General features: G+C 37.6%; 3 protein-coding genes across 3 annotated transcripts; 2 read left to right on the top strand and 1 right to left on the bottom strand.

Annotated features, from left to right (window-relative positions):
- Positions 1 to 43: 43 nt before the first annotated feature.
- atp6v1aa (ATPase H+ transporting V1 subunit Aa) lies at positions 44 to 12,158 on the bottom strand. Its single transcript, XM_084115339.1, has 15 exons — positions 11,812 to 12,158; positions 11,141 to 11,239; positions 10,815 to 10,943; positions 10,148 to 10,362; positions 8,243 to 8,380; positions 7,891 to 8,042; positions 6,650 to 6,812; positions 6,394 to 6,502; positions 6,098 to 6,220; positions 5,340 to 5,454; positions 5,162 to 5,225; positions 4,867 to 5,070; positions 4,208 to 4,302; positions 3,906 to 4,077; positions 44 to 836 (listed from the first exon to the last, which is right to left on the bottom strand). Exons 2-15 carry the CDS (start codon positions 11,220 to 11,222, stop codon positions 744 to 746), a joined length of 1,854 nt encoding a protein of 617 aa, XP_083971465.1. The 5' UTR covers positions 11,223 to 11,239; positions 11,812 to 12,158; the 3' UTR covers positions 44 to 743.
- Positions 11,995 to 17,499, top strand: phf23a (PHD finger protein 23a). Its single transcript, XM_084115349.1, has 5 exons — positions 11,995 to 12,871; positions 13,479 to 13,510; positions 13,787 to 13,879; positions 15,323 to 15,872; positions 16,204 to 17,499. The coding sequence occupies exons 1-5, from the start codon at positions 12,844 to 12,846 to the stop codon at positions 16,395 to 16,397; spliced, it is 897 nt and encodes a 298-aa protein (XP_083971475.1). The 5' UTR covers positions 11,995 to 12,843; the 3' UTR covers positions 16,398 to 17,499.
- plscr3a (phospholipid scramblase 3a) lies at positions 17,168 to 22,114 on the top strand. Its single transcript, XM_084115352.1, has 7 exons — positions 17,168 to 17,698; positions 18,097 to 18,185; positions 19,947 to 19,989; positions 20,684 to 20,904; positions 21,074 to 21,235; positions 21,386 to 21,544; positions 21,653 to 22,114. The coding sequence occupies exons 2-7, from the start codon at positions 18,126 to 18,128 to the stop codon at positions 21,710 to 21,712; spliced, it is 705 nt and encodes a 234-aa protein (XP_083971478.1). The 5' UTR covers positions 17,168 to 17,698; positions 18,097 to 18,125; the 3' UTR covers positions 21,713 to 22,114.
- The last annotated feature ends 848 nt before the right edge of the window (positions 22,115 to 22,962 follow it).

Genomic DNA, 22,962 nt, shown 5'->3' with positions numbered 1-22,962 from the left:
CAATCAGTGAGAGGATTTTTTTTGTTATTATAAAACAGAGTCATTTAAACAGTTTCCAATCGTTTAATTCTTTGGAACTGAACACACAACAGCACACACAATAAATGTAGAACTACAGAAGCCACGATAATCTAGCCACACACACACACACTCTAACTCGCACAAGCTCACTCACATGAATATGATAAACAGTCAAAGGAACACACTTAAAGCTGAAATCGCATTCATGAGACAAAACAAGATTCAAATAAATAAGGGAAGCTTCCATGATCCCTTTCTGACTTCAATTGTTCCCATTATTGTATAACACATTTCTATTGGTCACAGAGAAAAAAAAGGAGATGAAAATAAACACTGTGCTCCCCCGTGCTCCAGACACATGCAACAAGGACTCATGGGAAAGGTGGTGCGAAAAAAAGATGAATTTTGTTTTCATGCTTCAAGTGTTCTCAGCACAGAGATCACAGAGGCATTTGCTTGAGATGCTAAAATACAATCTTGCAGTTCAAACACCAAGTAACAGCTGTAGCTATAGAGTCAGAACACACTCCGTTTACGCTTTATAAAGAACATATTCAGATTAGCGATGGCTACTGGCTCTGACTTTCATTCGTTGAGATCAGCTGAACAGCTTTAGTGTATATTAAGACGAGAGGTACACATGCACAAGGGAGCACTGGAAAATGCACTGCACAGCACAGGGGAGGAGAGAGGTGGGAGACAAGTGAGGTCAAAGGTTGCTTTTAGTCCTCAAGAGTGCGGAAAGAATTCTGCATGTCTTCCAGCAGTTGAGCGTAGTCAGCTTTGATCTTTGCTTCACCCTCTTTGACTGGATCCTGCAAAACACACACATGCCATTACAGTATGTAAAATTGGTCAATGTTAACTGAATGAAATTACTAAATAATCTAATAAAAAACAAGTATATATAATTTATTACAATTTATATTAAATATTATATATTAAATAAATATACTATATTAAATAATTTTAATAAAATAAATTATAATAAACACATTTTCAGTCACTATTCAAATCAATTTCATGTCCATGTATTGTAGGATAAATTCAGATTCAGATGTAGTGAGAGTTAACACTGTACTATGCAATATTTGTTTTATCTGGGGGAACCTATAAATGGTTATTATGTTGCATATTGTTGGGTCTAAGAGTTTAATAATAATGAATTACAATATTTGATTTTTAAGGACATTTTAAAGGGATAGTTTAACCCAAAAATGAAAATTAGCCCATGATTTACTCACCCTCAAGTCATTAACCCCCCAGAGCCGTGTGGAGCACTTTTATCATGGATGGATGCACTTTGATAGACTTCAAAAAATATAAAGCCATTCACTGCCATTATAAAGCTTGGAGGGGACAGGACATTTTTTTATATAACTCTGATTGTATTCGTCTGAAAGAAGACTGTCATATACACCTAGGATGGCTTAAGGGTCAGTAAATCATGGGGTAATTTTCATTTTGGGGTGAACATGTAAAAAATAATTGATGGCCTTTTTGTCCAAAACAGGATCAGGATGGGAAACAACATCATAAAAATATGATGGTCTGTATACTATTATAGTATTTATTCATATTTATATATTTTTTTCATTTTGCTGAAATAATTGCTGCAATGTCATCATATGACATGTTTTGAAGCTATTCATTTTGTAACTACAATATTCTAAGATTAGAGTAAACGTTATATATACCTACGCTATGTATAGAATAGGCTATCGGATATCAATAAACCATGTCGTCAAATTATATTTGAAAGGATTATTGCTGCTTCCATAGATATCAGTGTATATATATATACAGTGAGAAAAATAAGTATTTGAACACCCTGCTATTTTGCAAGTTCTCCCACTTGGAAATCATGGAGGGGTCTGAAATTGTCATCGTAGGTGCATGTCCACTGTGAGAGACATAATCTAAAAAAAAACCCCCAGAAATCACAATATATGATTTTTTAACTATTTATTTGTATGATACGGCTGCAAATAAGTATTTGAACACCTGTCTATCAGCTAGAATTCTGACCCTCAAAGACCTGTTAGTCTGCCTTTAAAATGTCCACCTCCACTCCATTTATTATCCTAAATTAGATGCACCTGTTTGAGGTCGTTAGCTGCATAAAGACACCTGTCCACCCCATACAATCAGTAAGAATCCAACTACTAACATGGCCAAGACCAAAGAGCTGTCCAAAGACACTAGAGACAAAATTGTACACCTCCACAAGGCTGGAAAGGGCTACGGGGAAATTGCCAAGCAGCTTGGTGAAAAAAGGTCCACTGTTGGAGCAATCATTAGAAAATGGAAGAAGCTAAACATGACTGTCAATCTCCCTCGGACTGGGGCTCCATGCAAGATCTCACCTCGTGGGGTCTCAATGATCCTAAGAAAGGTGAGAAATCAGCCCAGAACTACACGGGAGGAGCTGGTCAATGACCTGAAAAGAGCTGGGACCACCGTTTCCAAGGTTACTGTTGGTAATACACTAAGACGTCATGGTTTGAAATCATGCATGGCACGGAAGGTTCCCCTGCTTAAACCAGCACATGTCAAGGCCTGTCTCAAGTTTGCCAATGACCATTTGGATGATCCAGAGGAGTCATGGGAGAAAGTCATGTGGTCAGATGAGACCAAAATATAACTTTTTGGTCATAATTCCACTAAACGTGTTTGGAGGAAGAAGAATGATGAGTACCATCCCAAGAACACCATCCCTACTGTGAAGCATGGGGGTGGTAGCATCATGCTTTGGGGGTGTTTTTCTGCACATGGGACAGGGCGACTGCACTGTATTAAGGAGAGGATGACCGGGGCCATGTATTGCGAGATTTTGGGGAACAACCTCCTTCCCTCAGTTAGAGCATTGAAGATGGGTCGAGGCTGGGTCTTCCAACATGACAATGACCCGAAGCACACAGCCAGGATAACCAAGGAGTGGCTCTGTAAGAAGCATATCAAGGTTCTGGCGTGGCCTAGCCAGTCTCCAGACCTAAACCCAATAGAGAATCTTTGGAGGGAGCTCAAACTCCGTGTTTCTCAGCGACAGCCCAGAAACCTGACTGATCTAGAGAAGATCTGTGTGGAGGAGTGGGCCAAAATCCCTCCTGCAGTGTGTGCAAACCTGGTGAAAAACTACAGGAAACGTTTGACCTCTGTAATTGCAAACAAAGGCTACTGTACCAAATATTAACATTGATTTACTCAGGTGTTCAAATACTTATTTGCAGCTGTATCATACAAATAAATAGTTAAAAAATCATACATTGTGATTTCTGGATTTTTTTTTTTTAGATTATGTCTCTCACAGTGGACATGCACCTACGATGACAATTTCAGACCCCTCCATGATTTCTAAGTGGGAGAACTTGCAAAATAGCAGGGTGTTCAAATACTTATTTTCCTCACTGTATATATATATATATATATATTAACTATAAATATTTTTATTTGCTTTAAATGTCAAAAACATAAAATAAACATTATATGGTTGAAAAACTCTTGAACCTTTGCGATATATGATGATGTTATGATATTTGGCACCAGCCAAAGCACGAACGCAGATTTGAATTTAGCAGCAGATCACGTGACGCGGTGAACGTTCTAATCACACCGGTGTGATCCTACGCTTCAAAGATTTAGTTATCAAATGAAAAATTATTATTTGGAATAATTTTGGAAGTCTTTTGGAAGCTACATTCAAATTAATTTGGCTCAAAAATCTGAGGGGGCACGCAATTTTTTAACTGAAAAAAAACTCAATTAACAATAACTCTGAAACACTGAATTAAACTGGGCAAATTGAAACTGGTCATTGCCTACATCCTCAAAGAGAATGCTGTGGTCTATGATCTTTACCAACATTAATACTTGAGTAACAGTACCTTAAACTTCATGGAGCTGATCCGATAAAGAATTTCTCCCATGTGTTCACGGATCTGCGCCCAGGTGATCTTATTATCGCTCTGTGCTGTGGTTTCAACAGCATGCCGGGACAGGTCATAAAAAGCTATCATATTGGACAGGATCCCCACCGTCTTATAGAAGGGACAGAACCTAGAACCCAGGGAGATAATGTAGAAAAGAATTAGTACAGACTGACAAACATGCTACTAGAACAACGAGAAATCAAAAAACAGGGGCTGTGGGAACGTCACAGTCTTTATTGTACAGATGATGACTATACCTGTCATAGGGAGTGTAACCGTTCTGCTGCAGGAAGTCATCTTTAATGAGTTTGGCCACCTCCAGAGTGATTTTATCTGTCTCAGCCAGAGATGCCTATGGGTAAGGAAACAAAATAAACCCAGGCATGCATTCAGAATCAATACAAAAATATTGTATAACATAAAAAAAATAAAAAAAATATCACTTTACAAAAAAATGCTAAATACAAGTAACACATGGGATGTTCCCAAAGCCGAATACCTTATTCGGAAAGGCATGGAGAATGGCTTCAAAACGAATAACAAATTCTACTGAATAATAGGAAAAAATATTCGTATTATGTATTTATGTATTATGTATGCATTTATTATATTATGTTTTAGCAATTTTCAAACACTGAATAGTTTCTTTCAACTTCCATGTTTTCTAATCAGCTATTTTATATAGAGTCTGATTCCTCTTATTTGAGGTTGTAGATGATTGTCCTGACATAACTTACAGAATTACATTTAAAATGGGCTTCTCATGTAATTTCATGAATACAGATACAGAAATTTGGTAATTATTACAGATACAGATATTGGCTCTGATGCACACCCCTAAACTTCACTATGTATTACTAACATTACTAACACTACTAACACTATTTGACAAACAATGTCTAAGACAAAAACTCACCTTTCCAACAAGTTGCACAATCTCAGCCAGGTCCTCCTCCTCCTGCAGAATCTCTTTGGCTTTGGTACGCAGCGGCACAAACTCTTGGAAGTGTTTGTCATAGTACTCATCCAGCGCTCGTGTATATTTACTGTAACTGATAAGCCAGTTAACAGAGGGAAAGTGTTTCCTCTGGGCGAGCTTCTTATCTAGACCCCAGAACACCTAAAAGCAACAGTTCAAATGAGAAGAGAAATAATGAAAGATTCTACTACACTGCTATATTTAAAAGAGTTAAATGAATATATCCACCCACCTGCACAATACCAAGAGTGGCAGAAGTCACAGGATCTGAGAAGTCACCACCAGGGGGAGACACACTGTAGGGAAACATTCATTTGGAAAGAACAGAAACACCTGCAGTTATAACCCCCACACAATAGCTAAAAATACATGTTGTATTTTTATAAACATCAAAGTCTGTAGAAACTTACGCTCCCACAATGCTGACACTGCCCTCTCTCTCTGGGTTACCCAGGCACTTCACTCGACCTGCTCTCTCATAGAACGATGCCAGGCGGGCTCCAAGGTATGCGGGATACCCACTATCTGTGGGAGGAAAACAGGAAGATTTGATTATCCAGTATAAGTAATATTGGTCTAGACAAAGAAGTTGTTGTGAATGAGGTACAAACAACCAGCATTTGAAGGAATACCTCCAGTGTGAGATATGTTTTACACACATTTCTCTGCAAATACAAAGCATAACTTTAAAGTATGCAGTACATGCAGACAATATTTAAGTTAAATGGTTTGCGATTTATCCCAAAAGTTTAGGGTAAGATTTATTTTTTTTCTGTAAGGTTTTTGAAAACAACAAGGCTGTGAAGTTTAAAAAATAATATTATATTTTCAAATGTAATGCAATTTTCAGCATCATTACTCCAGTCTTCAGCCATATGATCGTTCAGAACCATTATAATATGCTGGTTTGCTGCTCAAGAAACATTTCTTATTATTTTCATTAACACTGAAAACAGCTGTGCTGCTTAATATTTTTGTGGAAACCAAAAATTTCTTCAATTCTTCAGGATAATCTGATTAATAGAAAGTTCAAAAGAACAGCATTTTCAATGTAATCAATTTAATGCATCCTTGGTGAACACAATTATTATTTTTTACTTATATAATTTACTTAAACACACAGAAATTTGCAGTGGACACAAAACAGGGATTGTTGAGCTGTACACACCAGCAGGCATCTCAGCCAAACGTCCCGAGATCTCCCTAAGAGCCTCAGCCCATCGAGAGGTGGAGTCAGCCATCATACTGACATTATAGCCCATGTCTCTGAAGTACTCAGACAATGTGATACCTGGTGACACACAGGCATACCATCTATCAAGATACATGCCTCCACACACAAACTATAATTTCTCTTCTCTTACATCTCATTTTACTATTAATAATTGTGTTTTCTAAAAACCTGTTTCAAGGCACTCAACATTACAGCACACTTTACTTTCTACAGATGGCTGTTGTGTTTACCAGTGTAGATGGAGGCTTCTCTGGCAGCCACAGGCATGTTTGAGGTGTTGGCCACCAGTGCTGTTCTCTTCATAATGCTCTCCACCTTCCCATCCACCTCCATGGTGAGCTATTAAACAAAATTACTGTCACTCATCTAAACCACATAACAGGGTCACATTAACCATTCTAGGTATGAATTTCATATCGCATTCATAAACGTAGCATTAAGCAAAGTGACCAAGTATGCTGTCATTAAACTCAGTGCCATACCAACCTCTGGAAAGTCTCTTAATACTTCAGACATCTCGTTTCCGCGCTCGCCACAACCAACGTAAACGATGACATCACTGTTGGAGTACTTGGAGAGAGACTGAGAGATGACAGTCTTACCACAGCCAAAGGCTCCTGGAATGGCTGTGGTTCCTCCTTGGACACAACTGCAAAACGGCAGAAATTAGGACTGCACCGTAATGGTTAAACTGATAATCACGACTGTGTCATTTAAGAAATTACTTTGTACATTTCATCAATTATTCCACTTTCACGTACTGTACACTACCATTCAAAAGTTTGGGGTCCGTAAGAAATTAATTTTTGAAATTAGTATTTTTATTCAGCAAAGATGCATTAAATTGATACTGATCCAAATGCTGTTCTTTTGAACTTTCTATTCATCACAGAATCCTGGAAAAAATGTATCATGGTTTCCACAAGAATATTAAGCAGCAGAACGGTTTTCTACATTGAAAATGATAAGAAATGTTTCTTGAGCACCAAATCAGCAATATTATAATGATTTCTGAAGGATCATGTCACACTTCAAATATAAAAGTTATTTTAAATTTGTAATAATATTTTACAATATTATTGTTTTTACTGTATTTTTGATCAAATAAATGAGGTGAGCATAAGAGACATACGTTTTTAAAAAAAAATCTCACTGACCCAAAACAACAAATCAAGAGTGTGTCAACTCATACGCACAGTTTAATTGACCTCATGTAGTTTCCTGATTTATTATATGTATCATGTATTTATACACGTCATCGCTGAGAAGGTTTGCTCACAGATTTAGTAGCAGCAAATAGCTCAAGCGGCAACAGACTGGCTTTATTACACATCCATTTGAGCAGAATGGCAGTGGTGATCGCCAAACTCCAACATACATGTCTGTCTGCTTTCAGATCACCAGAGAAGATTAAGTAAAACACTAGGCAGAAAATGTATCAAGTTAAAAGTAAAGCTCTGATTGTGGGATTTAAACTCTACAAACATAAAGGCTTGTGGTGGGTTGTGACCAATGAAAGATAAAGGATAAATAACTTTTCAGGATAAATAACCAGAGGGCCAATATCGCAGAAAATTCTGCTTAATTAATTAAGCAGAAATTGTGATCATGATTAAAATATGATTAACTGTCTAGCCCTAGCAGAAATATTAAAGTAAGTGTCAGCTACACTATAAACTTTACGGTCTCAGTCGTGGAAAGATAATGAGTGTGATTTTGAGACTCACGGAAAGAGGGCATCCAGTACTCTCTGTCCAGTCAGCAGGGGGTGGTTGGCAGGGAGCTTCTCAGTAACAGGCCTCACCTGTCGCACAGGCCACACCTGCACCATGGTGAACTTATCCTTCACTCCTTCAAACTCCAGTTCCAGCACCACATCCTGACACACACACACAGTGAAAAGGGAAGTTACAGTATTCAGTGAGATTAGCTAAACATCTTGGGGAGTTTTTCTATCTGTTGCCTTTGTAGGACGCTATACAAATAAGTTTGAATTGACGTGAATGACTCTCACGTGCACGTCTATAAATGTGTGGAAGTATTTAAGGACATGTGAGGATGATTGTGTGTGTGACTCACAGAAACGTCATAATTTCCTGGCGGAGCGAGGTAGGTGACTGTTCCCCTGCTTCGGGGGGGCAGCATGATCTTGTGCTTGATGAGAGAGTTCTCATACACCAATCCATAGATATCACCCCCTGTAATGTGACTTCCAACCTGAAAAACCAGTCAGAGAGTCCAATTAACATAAACATGCAGTACATCATTTCAATGTAATATACAAATAATATATATATTTGTTGTTACAATTGTTGCCGTTTGGTGAATTTTCCCATTTTGAAGCCAAAATATGCCATTTAGCTTGTTGTTGCATGCGGGTGGTTAAAATTTTACAAAATATTAATGTATCAACACAACCAGTTAGTTTTAACATTTAATGAGATATGTATTATATGGGCAAAAATGATGCGTTCTGTGCTTCCAAACACATAGATAAGGTACAGTTTAGCCTTGCAGTGTCTGGTGCTGATGGTTTAAATTAATTTGTTTCTAAGAGCTACAGAAGACTTATAATATTGTTAAAGGGATAGATCACCAAAAATGAAAATTCTATCATCATTTTCTCAACCAAAGTCTTATTGGTTTGAAACGACATGAGGGTGAGTAAATTATGACAGAATTTTCATTTCTGGTTGAACTATCCCTTTAATATTCTGGAATAGCGACAGTAAAGGTGTTAAAGGTCCCGTATTATGCCCCTTTTCACAAGATGTAAAATAAGTCTCTGATGTCCCCAGAGTGTGTATGTGAAGTTTCAGCTCAAAATACCCAACAGATCATTTTTTTACAGCATGTTTAAATTGTCATTTTTTGGGGCTCAGAAAAACGCGCTGTTTTTGTGTGTGCCCTTTAAATGCAAATGAGCTGCTGCTGGACGACACAGGGGGCGGAGCTTCTTGAGCTCGCGCTCAGTCTCTCAGGACAATCTCATCTCACGGAATGATGATAATATCAGAAACTCTCAGTAACGGTGTTCATTTCGAGTCAGACAATAATGCCTACAGAGTCAGAGTGCTGTATAGAGATGAAACAGGTATAGTTTAGTAGTTTAATTACGGTTATTATAACGTATTTGTCATCTGCTTGTATGTATCCATTATTTATTAATAGCCTAAGTTACAAGTCTGCTGTCTGAATGATGATCAAACATATACTGATGAGTTTAATAAAGTTTATTGTACATCACACAAAAGATGAAGCGTCAGTTTCACTTCAGAAAATCACCGTAAGAGCTGAGTAAACACTGTAAGTTATAAGAAGTGCGCAAGTACATAAACGAATTTCGGTAGAGTTGAGGGAGCATTCCTGTGGGCGGAGGTTAGTCAAAAAAACGGTTTTAATGACGTCATTAAAGAAGGAAGTAGAGGGATGTAGTCCAAACGGGCGTTCGATGTAGGCGACTTCTGTTAAATAAATTATCTCGCTTGGCATTGAACTTTGAGCTTTATAATTTTACAGATATTATTTATACTCTAACAACAACATTACACACTAACTAAAGTTTGAAACATGGGATCACGAAGAACGGGACCTTTAATAATGCATCTCCTTGCTTCATTTCATAATTAAAAAGAATAGAAATGGTTCTGAAAACATTGCTGTAATTATTACAGTGAAAACCAAAAAGTAAAATTTTGTTATAAATAATGCGGTTGGATTTTCGCCATGAAACACAAACAGTGGTATCAAAACATGAATTCCACTCTTTTCCATAAATGAAAATGCGGGGTAATCACTGGCAGTCAAGTTCATTTGCAAATTATATTAAAAATTAACCCAGCCCCCATCCATATTATAAAAATATACCACTAGACTATCATGACTCAGTCTTAGGAAAAAGTGCAGAAATGTCACTGGAGCCCCTTCGAAAAACCACTTGCATGACGGCCCTTTATACAGAGAAAGACACACAGAGTTCCTTACCCTCAGATTTTGAAAAGGAGAGAATTCCCACTTTAGGTCCCGGTTTAAAGCTCCAATGTTAACCCCTCTAGGGATGTAGATGCTGTTTGTGAGGTCATTGATGTCTTTCAGGGGACGCTGAATACCGTCAAAGATGGAGCCCATGATTCCAGGCCCCAGCTCCACAGAGAGGGGTTTTCCAGTACGGAGCACGGGATCTCCGACAGAAACTCCAGCTGTAGATAGCTCAGGAAAACATATAGACAAATACAAACACATGCAAAAGCGTAACGTGGCAGCACCATGATTAATACCATGGTAATCTGCCACATACCACAGTGCTGAATGATTACCATATTTACTGCAGGGTGCTTTAAATTATTGAATCTTGGTATTAATTCTGTGCATACTATAGTATTTTTTGGTACTTTATTTTGATCACAAAACATACTCTCCATGATTGTGAGTATCTGTGTTGATGCAAATGTAGAATAAGTTTGTTTGTTTTTTTAACGCCATGCCAGCTTCTTCAGCATTTTTCATGAAGAAAACCATACTTGAGTTATTAAAAAAGATATTAAATACCCATTTTTCCTAATCATTTTAAAACTAAATTTGGATTAACTTGATTGAAAACTTTTTCAAGGGTTACAGAGTAAGTAAATCACTGATGAATGGTAAAGGATACAGGTCTCTTCGTACACCTGGATGGTTGCCATATCTCCCTCCAATCGGATAATCTCTCCCACCAGCTCACAGTGGCCAACACGCACTAGTTCATACATGGCCGCCCCTGCCATCCTAGTGGCCGTCACCACTGCAGTGAACAGACACACAGACTGTAACCTGTCCATCACATGACTTACATCTTCAATTCTTATATTTGTGACACAAAGTCAAAATACACTACTTGAGATATAAACTTTGTGCTGTGTGTTCAATTTCGTGACAAAGTGACTTCATTAATTTGGACTTAATATATATGAACATTGAGAACATGTTTTTATTTCTTACCTGGGCCTGAAACCCCATGCACAAATCCAAACTGATCCTCACGTTCCTCATCTCGGATTTTAGGCAGTTTGGAAAAATCCATCTTGTGTGTTAGAAAACCTGAAAGTGGAAGTGTGAGACAGTGAGAATCGTTCAAAACGCATCAATATCTTTCAGACAAACGCCAAATCTATAATCAACATTGTCAAGACGTGTTTTGATTTTAATTTTTCCCAATAGAACCACAAGGTCTACTGTGTTGTTCCAGTTCAAAGCAATACTTGAAATCAAATGTGAGTTTCAATCTTATTGGTATGATAAATATTGCAATAACCACTGTCAAATTTAAAGACTTTCTTGATGTCAACAGCAAAATAGTAATACTAACAGAACCACTATGGCCGACCGGTATTCATTTAGATCAACACTATACTATACACTCCTGTTGTAACAGATGAGTATCAAAGGAAAATGTTATGAATTTGATTGCTGTACTGAACGCACTATTGAATTACGAGATCTAGAAGACTGTCGTAAGGAACCATTGGATGTCAGGTGACAGATGGTTGATAGCAAAGCCTCTGATCAGCAAATGAGCAGATTTCATGAGCAGAGTAGAAATGAGATAGGACCAAGACTGGTCTGACAGCAATAAAAAATAATTGTATATATAAATAAAAGATTCATCTTACTGTATTTGCATGCAATGAACGACAATCCGTGGAATATCCTACCAGTGTAGCGAGGAAAAAAATTGTCACGACATAGGTCAGCTGACTCCCAGGATTAAGGAAGTCCGTATACACAGGGTAAAAGAGAGTGCGCCATTATGGCTCCCCTAGTGGAGATTTTACGTGCAAAGGTATTGCGCAAATGATCCAACATGGCGCCTGTACATCCACAGCTTCTCCATTTCCTGTGTTGTTCATAGTAAGGACACAAGGACGCAACTGACACCAGCCACGCATAATATGTTGACATTTTCAAAATTTGGGCACCGGGTATTCCACCAATGTAACGTTATAGAATTAAACGTTACGTTGGATATGTTGGCAGGTTTTGGGTTATCTTTGACGAACTTTCATGCATATTCATTACGTTATCATCAATATGCATCAGGCAAAGAGTCTGGCGCTCTTTGCGTGGTTGCGTCACAGGGTGATTCCTGTGGAGACCGCGCGTAACCCAGACGTTCAATACTTTGTTGAATGCAGTTGTGCAAAAAGATAGTTTCTGATTTTTTTCGGAACTTAACCGCAGACTTTGTATCTTTTCATGTTTGCGGATACAATCAAGGCGTTATCGGTTTTGAACATCTAAAGCCTCCGGCTTCAATTCGCTGGTTATCAACGAGGACGAGGACTGATCGACGACATATCATCATCATTATCATCGATAATTGAGGTCTGGGCGAAATAATACACAGTTCAGCTTTGTTTTATCTGAACCGTGATCAGATTTTCTGGAAAAAAACTGGTAATTTGCCAAGTATTGCAGGTTTGATCGCAAGACCGCCGTGAGCATATGGCAAATCCTTGTGTTGTGCGCTAACAGTTAACGTTAGCTTATTAACTTGGTTGTCTGTTAAGTCCAAAACCAACTGGACAGATATATATATATTAGTTGGAAGACATTTCGCTATTCAAAGTGACTCCATAAGGTCATTAGCTGGAAATCAAAGAGCCAACCTTAAGAAGAACACAACTTTGTGGTACCACCCCACCATGTTGGGTATTATGGATCATCACCAAGGTAAATACGTGCTTTTCTTATTGTCATATGATTATTACTTTTCTCGTTTTATTGTAGTCTATCACTCCAGTACTCGATGTTTTAAACGAGCCTCGTGTAACACACCCATTTAACAAAGAGCTCCTGGATGGATTAACTAACTTACTCATGCTAACAGTGAAATATCCTCTTAGGTTAAGTACGTTACACGTAACGGCTACTCTATACTATCTCCAGATACGTAACATGTAATTTTCTAAACATATTTGAAAAGTTCTTACACCAATTGGCTTCCTTGTTTCGCTGACTAGACAATGTTTCATCTGCTCGTCTTTAGCTTTTAGCATAAGCAGCTCTTGTTCGGATGTGAAGATGCTTACTCGAGCAAATGAGTTTGCACTCATACATTTGCAACAATGTTTGACGTTTTAAAATCGATATCTTTTGCTTACACCTGTAGCATTCCAATAATCACGTACGAAAATGACTCTTAAGTTACTTTAACAGTATCTAGATAGCATAAGCTAAAGCTAACTTGACAGTTCGTTTAACGCTGTAACGTTAGTTTCAGCGTTTAACGTTAACATTGTTTGCCAGTAATGCAGATATTCTTCTGTTTCCTTTACAGACACCGTCCGGAAATGTAAAACTGAGGCTTTGGTAAGTGCTGTCGCAGTTATGTTCTGTAATGGTTTTAAATGGTGACACAGGCTCGTTACTTATTTATAGCTTAGGCCACATGTGGTCGAACATGGGGGGATGGGCTGTGGATAAGATCAGTATCTGTTTTAATCACTGAACCTAATTGGCAAAAATATGTTGGTTTTTGAAAATTATTTGAGATTGGTGTCAGACTGGTGTCATAACATTTTATGTCTAAATGTACTATTAATCATTATTATTGGTCACTATTAATGTAATTTGTCTTTGTTCCAGCCTCCAGAGCGTAGGAAGAGGACTGTTGAGGATTTCAATAAGTTTTGCAGCTTTGTCCTGGCCTATGCTGGGTACATTCCACCTCAAACAGAAGTGAGTTGAATGTCATAAAACAAAACTGTCATTTTGTACAGAAATCAAGGGGTAACTCCAACCATCTTTGGTAATCACCTGCTGCTGACACAATTGTTTCTTAAAATATGTAAAGGAAAATTCTGTCATTAATTACTCGCCCTAGTATTGGTTCAAACCATAGACTGTAAAAAAAATATGGACGACGCCCCCTTCGATCTCTTCTATTGGTGAGAAGTGAAGCCGCCAGTGTCCCGATATGGCGCTGACATCTTGGGGCTTGAGTCTGCGCAGTAGCGATTTCGGGACCAGACCTGCGCAGTAGTGAGCAGGAAGTAAAGCCGTGAAATCAAGGCCCCGCCCTCACTCTCGTGAAATAATTAATTATAGAAATTTAGATATTAAATTTAAAGCTCCAATCTCCTCAGTCCTCCGAAGATCCCGAAAAAAAGTCTGTTGGTGCTTCAGTGACTACTTCGCTCAGAGAACCTGTCAATCACAGCTGTCAATCATGTCGTCACACCACCGTTTTTATAGCATCAAATAACTAACTAAAAACAAACTTACTTTAAAAACAAACACTTGAATTTACATCAGCGTGATAAAAACTACAGTAAATGACAGAAACCACCTTTGGAAAAAAATATATTTGAAGTGTAATTAAATTGTTTAGTTGGTCTCAAGTCCCGTTGAATAACACAGGGAGGCGGGGTTTATGACCTATACTAGGACCAGTCACCGGGGGGCGATCGAGACGTTTTGGCTTCACTTTTCAGGGCTTGTGCGGCACGCTTGGTTCAAACCCATAAGACTAATTAATCTTGGGATCACAAATTAAGATATTTTTGATAAAATCTTAGAGCTTTCTGTCCCTTCGTTGACAGCTACGCAACTACCACTTTGACGCTTCAAAAAGTTAATGATGAGATCGTAAAACGGATCCATATGAATTAAACGGTTTAATCCAAATTTTCTGAAGATACTCGATCGCTTTATATGATGAACAGATTTAATTAAGGCTTTTATTCACATATAAACAGAATCTCAGCCGAACCTGCTTGAAGCATGAGAACAAACCTCATTGGTTCTCGCACATCACGCAAACATGCTTGAGCTTCCGTTTACCACAACTGATGTGTGAGTTGATGAATATTTATATGTGAAAAACGGCTAAATGTAACCTACCGTATAAAAGTGAAATCACGGAAAGCTGAAAATTTCCTTCAGTGGCGCGGAAGCATTGTGATTGTCATTTACGGCAATTTTCATCAATGACGAGGAAAGAGTTAAACAGGAAAATATAGTAATATCATGTCAGCATTCAAAACTTTGACATTTTTTCACTTAGGGTCATTTGAAAAATATTAAGTTATGACTACTTGCATTCCACCATGCAATGCAAAATCTTATGCAGATTATGAGGGTACTACATTTTTGTTAAATTCTGCTGATGTGTGTTTTCAGGAGAGTTCGTGGTCTCCGTCTTCATCTCCATGTACACACGAGCTTTCTGAGCTCTCCGGTGAAGGGTCCGTAAAGGATAGCTGGACCGACGCTCACTCCGACCTCAACAGCATTCACAACTTGGTCTACAAAGCTGAGACTGACAGCAGCAGCACAGAGTTCAGCCATCTTCAGTCGGACAGCTCCTTAGACCAGATGAGACTGAAAGACTCTCTGAACCAGATCCATCTTCATAGTAAAGCTGAGAGGAAGAAGGTGAAGAAACTCGGACGCTTATCTTTAGGAGGGCCGAGAAAAAGCATCTCGGAGGCAAGAGCACACAAACAATCGAAAGCAGCACTGAAGAAAATGAAGAGATCGGTAAAGACTGAGAGTCACTTTACACCCACAAGCCCTCTGAATGAGGGGCTTCAAAAGGAGGAGGGACTAACGGAACAGGCCATTCACTTGCATGAGGCGGGGCTTAAACTGGAGTCCAATCAAGAAACAGACCTGAGCTCTTGCGAAACAGACACACTGGTGACGGATGAGGATATTATGGTGGAGTCTGGTAAGTGTCAGACTTGGTATGTTAATATTGCTTTTAATGCAGTGCAATTAAAAGGTTGGCATTGGATATGCATACAAGTGCAGTTTGTATATACACACACACACACACACACACACACACACATCTATCTATATAAATATATATATATATATATATATATATATATATATATATTCAGCTATAATAACACATTCATGTTATAGATGTGTTGCCTTTTAAACTAAACGAGTATCTTCAGCCTTGATGAAAACATGTTTGCTTTTGTATTTTTTATTGCTGCATCTGATCATTATGAATCTTAAAACCATTTATATTGTTTTATCTCCTGTAGGTGATGATTCATGGGATCTGATTACTTGTTATTGTGGGAAGCCTTTTGCCGGACGTCCCATGATTGAATGTGACGAGTGCTCCATATGGGTTCATCTCTCCTGCGCTAAGATTAAGAAGTCCAACGTACCTGACATTTTCTACTGCTACAGATGCAGGGACTCTCGGGGTTCCACGGTCAAAAGAGACCTATGAGAAGGAGTGTATGGGTGCAGATGTGTGTATTTAAATGGACGAGATGTTCTCATTCCAGTCCTTTTTACTTTTCTGATTACTATTAATTAGTTTCTGTTAAATTAAAAGATTTGATTTATATAACTCCATTTGTTATCCTTTGTTCTGTGTTGACAATTTGGTCTTGGTTTGTGATATTTAGTGGCTTTCAGGTTTAAGAAGGCTTCCTAAATCTCATGCACTTATTTGCACTACTGTATTTTGATTGTACACAAATAAACTAAAATTAATATGGGTGGAAAATATGCACTATGACCACATATTATGTGGATAAATTAATGAACATCTCTTTTGGCCCTCTTGTATTTCAAAGCAAACGGTTAGATTAAAACCGAAATAAAAAAATTTAAGTGATGATTGTTGACATCACAAGAGCATGTCTGGGTAATATCTCGCTACAAGTCAAGAAAGACATTTAATTCTGCATAAAGGACCATTAAGATATTTTATTTTTTTCTTGACATTTAACCGCAATGCTACATCCAGTGAAGTGGAGTTATAAATGAATCCAGTGTTTAAAAAAAACACCTTATTTGGGTCAAGGAGCACTAAGAAAGATCTGATGGGTGCATTTATGAGCGTAAGATAAGGGACACCTCCAACACAGATCTGTACAACTCAAACACTGTTCAAATCAATGTAATTATATTTTCTAAGTGATGTTCTAGGAAAAGTTTTTCAGTCTTGTGACGAATATCCTCACTTGAACTGTTGCAGGAAGTTCTCAGATTAACCTTTGACCGTTGTAAAGCAAATTTCAACATATTTAGACATATTGCTTGATTTTTGTTATTTGTGTATTAAGTTGCAGTTCAAGATTTTAGGCACCAGAATTTAGGCACCATTTCCAACTTTCATCAAAAAATCATGGTATAATTGTTCCGTTTTTTATTTTAAGAATGAAAGCATTTGTCATTTTTCTTATTTTGTTTGTGTCCTGCTCATCCCAGTGTATATAGTATATGTATGTACAGGTGTATATGTTTGAAAGATGAGGAAATGCTATATTTTTCTGACCATATACAGCAGTAAATTCTGAAAATAAATGTTCTTTTACAGTCAAGTTGATGTTAATTTGCACTGTTTTGTTTGTTGTTGTCACTGATCTCTCTCTGAGCAATGTCCAAAGGGAGTGTAGTCAAATGGGTGTGACGAGACATATTCACGTATACACTCTCCCCAGTCACATGCTCCAGTGCAGGTGTGTGATTCTACACTGCTCATCCGCTGAAACGCTGTGACTGTCAGCTACTGAACCTGAGGTAAGCACATACAATATGAGATTTGGATTTGGTTTTATGTCATGTAAGTTTTTAGCAGCTGCGTATGTAAATGTTTTTTAGAGAGGAAAATCCTTAAAGGAAAAAGCAAAAAAAAAAAAAAAGTGTTATTGTCAGCAGGATTTTACTTTGAAGCAACATGTTATGTGTTTCGAAGTAATTAAATAAAAATGGCCTTGAATGCTTTCCTAGAGGATCATCGGGCTCGGTGTATCTTTAAAACCTACCAAAAGCTATTTGGCAAGGAGCGTGTTGTATTGTTCAACTATAAGATTAGAAGCAAATAAAGCAAATTTTCTGTTACTTTACACCGGTTTAGTACAATGGATTGTTTTGTTTGTGAGGTGTATGGAATCATTATTTTTTTCACCTTTTATTAGAACCCTTCTTTCCATTTACTGAGGTTAACATGGCCCAGCCTTATTCTAGCCCAGCGGCTGTGCCACCTGGTTTGGAGTACCTTTCACAGGTGAGCAATGAGCATGACATCTGGAAATAAGACAGTGAGACCATAATGTGTTGTTGTATTGTTACCGGCAAAGTGTGAAATCCCGGTATTGTATAGAATTCCTGATGTTTTTTGCAAAAAATTCTATAGCCGGATTACACACTTTGCCGGTAACATATATATACAGGGTGGGCCATTTATATGGATACACCGTAATAACATGGGAATGGTTGGTGATATTACAGTCCTGTTTGTGGCACATTAGTATATGTGAGGTGGCAAACTCCTCAAGATGGGTGGTGTGTACTAATATATACTAATGTGCCACAAACAGGACTTTAATATCAACAAACCATTCCCATGTTATTACCGTGTATCCATATAAATGGCCCACCCTGTATATATATATATATATATATATATATATAGTAGGCTATCTCACAAAAGTGAGTACACCCCTCATATTTCAGCAAACATTTTAGTATATTTTCTCAAGGGACAATACTATAGAAATGAAACTTAGATTTTAGAGTAGTCAATGTGCTGCTTATATAGCAGTATATATTTACTGTCCTCTGAAAATAACTCAACATACAGCCATTATTGTCAAAATAACTGGCAACAAAAGTAGGTACACCCTAAGTGAATATGTCAAAACTGTCCAAAGTGTCAATATTTTGTGTGAGCACCATTGTTATCTAGCACTGCCTTAATCCTCCTGGGCATGGAGTTCTCTAGAGCTGCACAGGTTGTTGCTGGGATCCTCTTCCACTCCTCCATAATGACATCACGGAGCTGCTGGATGTTAGACGCATGGTTCTTCTCCACCTTCCGCTTGAGGACGCCCCACAGGTGCTCAATAGGGATTAGGTCTGGAGACATACTTGGCCACTTCATCACCTTCACCTTCGGCTTCCTCAGCAAGGCAGTTGTCATCTTGGCGGTGTGTTTGGGGTCGTTATCATGCCGTTCGGCCCAGTTTCTGAAGGGAGGGCATCATGTTCTGCTTCAGAATGTCACAGTACATATTGGAATCCATGTTTTCCTCAATGAAACGCAGTTCCCCGGTACCAGCAGCACTCATGCAGTCCCAGACCATGATGTTACTGCCACCATGCTCGACTGTAGGCAAGACACAATGCACTTGTTGCAGTGTGCAGCGTATGGTCTGAGCACTGACAAGCTGATCTTCCGCTTCTGCAACCTCTAAAGCAATGCTGGCAGCACTCATGCGTCTGTTTTTTGAAGCCAGCTTCTGCACCTGATGCACAGCACGGGGACTCAACTTCTTTGATTGACCCTTGTGAGGGCTGTTCCGAGTGGAACCCGTCTTGGAAAACCTCTGTATGACCATGGCCACTGTACCGTAACTCAGTTTCAGGGTGTTACCAATCTTCTTATAGCCTAGGCCATCTTTGTGGAGAGCAACAATTCTAATTCTCAAATCCTTAGAGAGTTCTTTGCCATGAGGTGCCATGTTGAACATCCAGTGGTCAGTATGAGAGAATTGTACTCATAGCACAAATTTGAACTGCTCTAATACAAGATACAACAATTTGTATGGTCCAGTCAAGCAGACAAAAACATGAACGATGAATAGGACATGTGGCTTTGCATGGTTAAAAGACGTACAGCTATTATGACTCAGGGTGTCCTCACATTTGTTGCCAGCTATTTTGACAATAATGGCCATATGTTGAGTTATTTTCAGAGGACAGTAAATGTATACTGCTATACAAGCAGCACATTCACTAACATATGCTCCCTGTCCTGCTCTAACAGATTGACCAGATATTAGTCCATCAAAAGATTGAGCTCCTTGAAGGTAAAGTAACTCATTTATTATTTTATGGCGTTTTAATATACTATTCTACACTACCATGCAAAAGTTTGAGGTTGGTAAGATTTGTATGTTTTTGAAATAAGTCTCACCACCGCTGCATTTATTGGATCAAAAATACAATAAAAACAGTAATATTGTGAAATATTATTGCAATTTAAAATGACATTTCTATTTGAATATATCTTAAAATATAATTATCTGCATCATCACTGCAGTCTTCAGTGTCACATAATCAATGTTGAAAATGGTTGCACTGCTTAATATTTTTGTTTAAACAGTTGTAAACCTGTAAACAAAAAATCTTTTGAACATTCTATTCATCAAAGAATCCTTAAAAAAAATAAAAAAATAAAAAATTATATATATATATATATATATATATATATATATATATATATATAAATATATATATATATATATATATATATATATATATACACACACTGTATTGTATTAATAGAATATATAGCAAATATATATACGCAGCTGCTAACACATAACGCAGCTGTGTGGCATAAGGCTTCTTTCAAAAACATAACAAATCTTACCGACCCCAAACTTTTGAATGTATTATATACATACTTTGAGCACTGCATTTTTGGACACTGTTGTCACTAAATATGTCAAAATGCACATAAAGTTAAGATGCTAATGAACAAATTCTCTTCTTTTCCAGCCATTATTGGCTTTGAGACTAATAATCAGTATGAGATTAAGAACAGCCTGGGTCAAAAGATCTTCCACGCTAAAGAAAACACTGACTGCTGCACACGGAATATCTGTGGTCCTCTGAGGAGCTTTGATCTGCAGATAACAGATAATTTTGATCAGGAAGTGATTCACTTAATAAGGCCTTACCGCTGCACGTCCTGCTGTTGCCCCTGCTGTCTTCAAGAGGTAATAACTGAAGTTCTGTATAGAGTTTTTCTGACCTTCGGAGATCGAAAAAATAAAACCATTACAACAAAACAGATTTGTTCAACAAAATGTTGTCTTTGCAAAATGTACTATATTTATATAACCCCTTTTCCAATTCTTTTTGCTGTGTGGATGTGACTGACTGAAGATGGAAGTGCAGTCTCCACCAGGGAATACAATAGGCTACATCAAGCAAGACTGGCATGTGTTTCGCCCCATGTTCTCTATCTATGACATGTCCAAAACAAAGGTGCTGTCCATCGAGGGGCCTATGTGTGCCGTAAGCTGCTGTGGGGATGTGGATTTTGACGTATGTATTCATGTGTGATTTTGTCAGTTTATCACCTTATTATTCTTATTCACCTGTTAGTGAAACACTGAAACGAACAGTATCTGGTGGATGATTATTTTTTAGGATTTCACAAGATTTTTTTAATAGATTGTCTGTCCTCTGGTGCAGGTTACCGGTAAGGACGGGCATCCAGTTGGTCGTATCAGTAAACAGTGGACTGGCCTGATCAAAGAGTCACTGACTGATACAGACAATTTTGGCATTAACTTTCCCATGGACTTGGACGTGAGGATGAAAGCAGTTCTTCTCGGAGCATGTTTCCTTATAGTGAGATATGACATAAAACATCCATTCATCCACCAACATATACCCATTACTTTTTTTATACGGCCATTCATACATTTAATTTTATTGTTTCTCTGTGTTGTCCCACAGGACTTCATGTTCTTTGAGGCGACTGGTGACTCAGGACAGCGATGCAGTGTGTTTGGCTAATAGGGAGTGAGAGAAAGATTGTGGTTCTTGATGAAATTTCTCTGGTATATTTGTATATCACTACAGTAACCACTTGTATGTACTTCTTGTATGTGTTCTAAAGTCAGGAAAATCACTATAAAAGCATTTTAACCCAGACCGGCTATAGATAAACTTGTTTTTAGTGTTGATTTTGACTTTTGTTAAAAACTTTAAATAATGCATTTCTTACTGAAATTTCTTTGCTCTCTAAGAAAAATGTTTCCATGACCACACCTTACATGGTAGTTATGTTAACATGCATAACTAACCTTACATTTGCCTTACTGTTCTTATCACACATTTTCTGGATTTTAAAAGGGACATATATAGTTTATCTGCTGATTATGAATAATAAATTCTGGTCATAGTTGACAGCTACAGTGCATGAGTAAGGCTTTTTCTGTTTTCAGCTGATTAAACTATGCAATTGCCTTGTTTGCCAATATAGAGCTAATAGTGATGTTGGTAACAATTTACAATAAGGTTTCATTAATGAACTACTTTAGTTCACATGAACTAAGAATGAACAATAATACTTCTACAGCATTTATTAATCTTAGTTAATGTTAATTTCAACATTTACTAATATTTTATTACAATCAAAAGTTATATTTGTTAACATTAGTATATGCTTTGTGAACTAACATGAAGAAACAATGAACAGCTGTATTTTTATTAACTAATGTTAACAAAGATTAACAAATGAAAAGCATGGATAACAGGTTCAGCATCTTTATGGTTAAGTGAAGGACATATGCGAATACAAACTAGATTTAACAAGCAGTCTGATATGTGGTTTAAAACATAATTTAGAATCAAATAGCACTCCCAGGTTCCAAACAATTAGTGAAGGACTAACAAGGACTCTATCCATGTGAATGGAGATGTCATGCTGGGAAGAGCTAAGCACTTTTGGGCCAAATAGCAATAGCAAATAAATTTTCAGATTTTAATAATAATTGATAATTCACCCCATTAGGGGTACATAATTGTAGGATTCATCCAGAATCCTCATTGGCCTCCAGAATTATAGAAGGTTTGAATCTAACAACCTTAATTGAATTTTAAAAATCTCTCCACTGTAGTACACCATACATCAATGGGAAAAATGGTCACTTGAGAGGAAAATCTTTACAATTTGAATTTTAAACAATTAAGTTTTTAGAACAGAGGTGCTGTGTATCAATCAAAAACATAATAATATTACCCTTTTGTTTAATATTAAATCC

Source organism: Abramis brama (assembly GCF_963993115.1).
Source record: "Abramis brama genome assembly, chromosome: 5".
Lineage (NCBI taxonomy): Eukaryota > Metazoa > Chordata > Actinopteri > Cypriniformes > Leuciscidae > Abramis > Abramis brama.
Note: the sequence above shows the minus strand (reverse complement) of the source record. Positions and strands in the feature narration are given on the sequence as shown.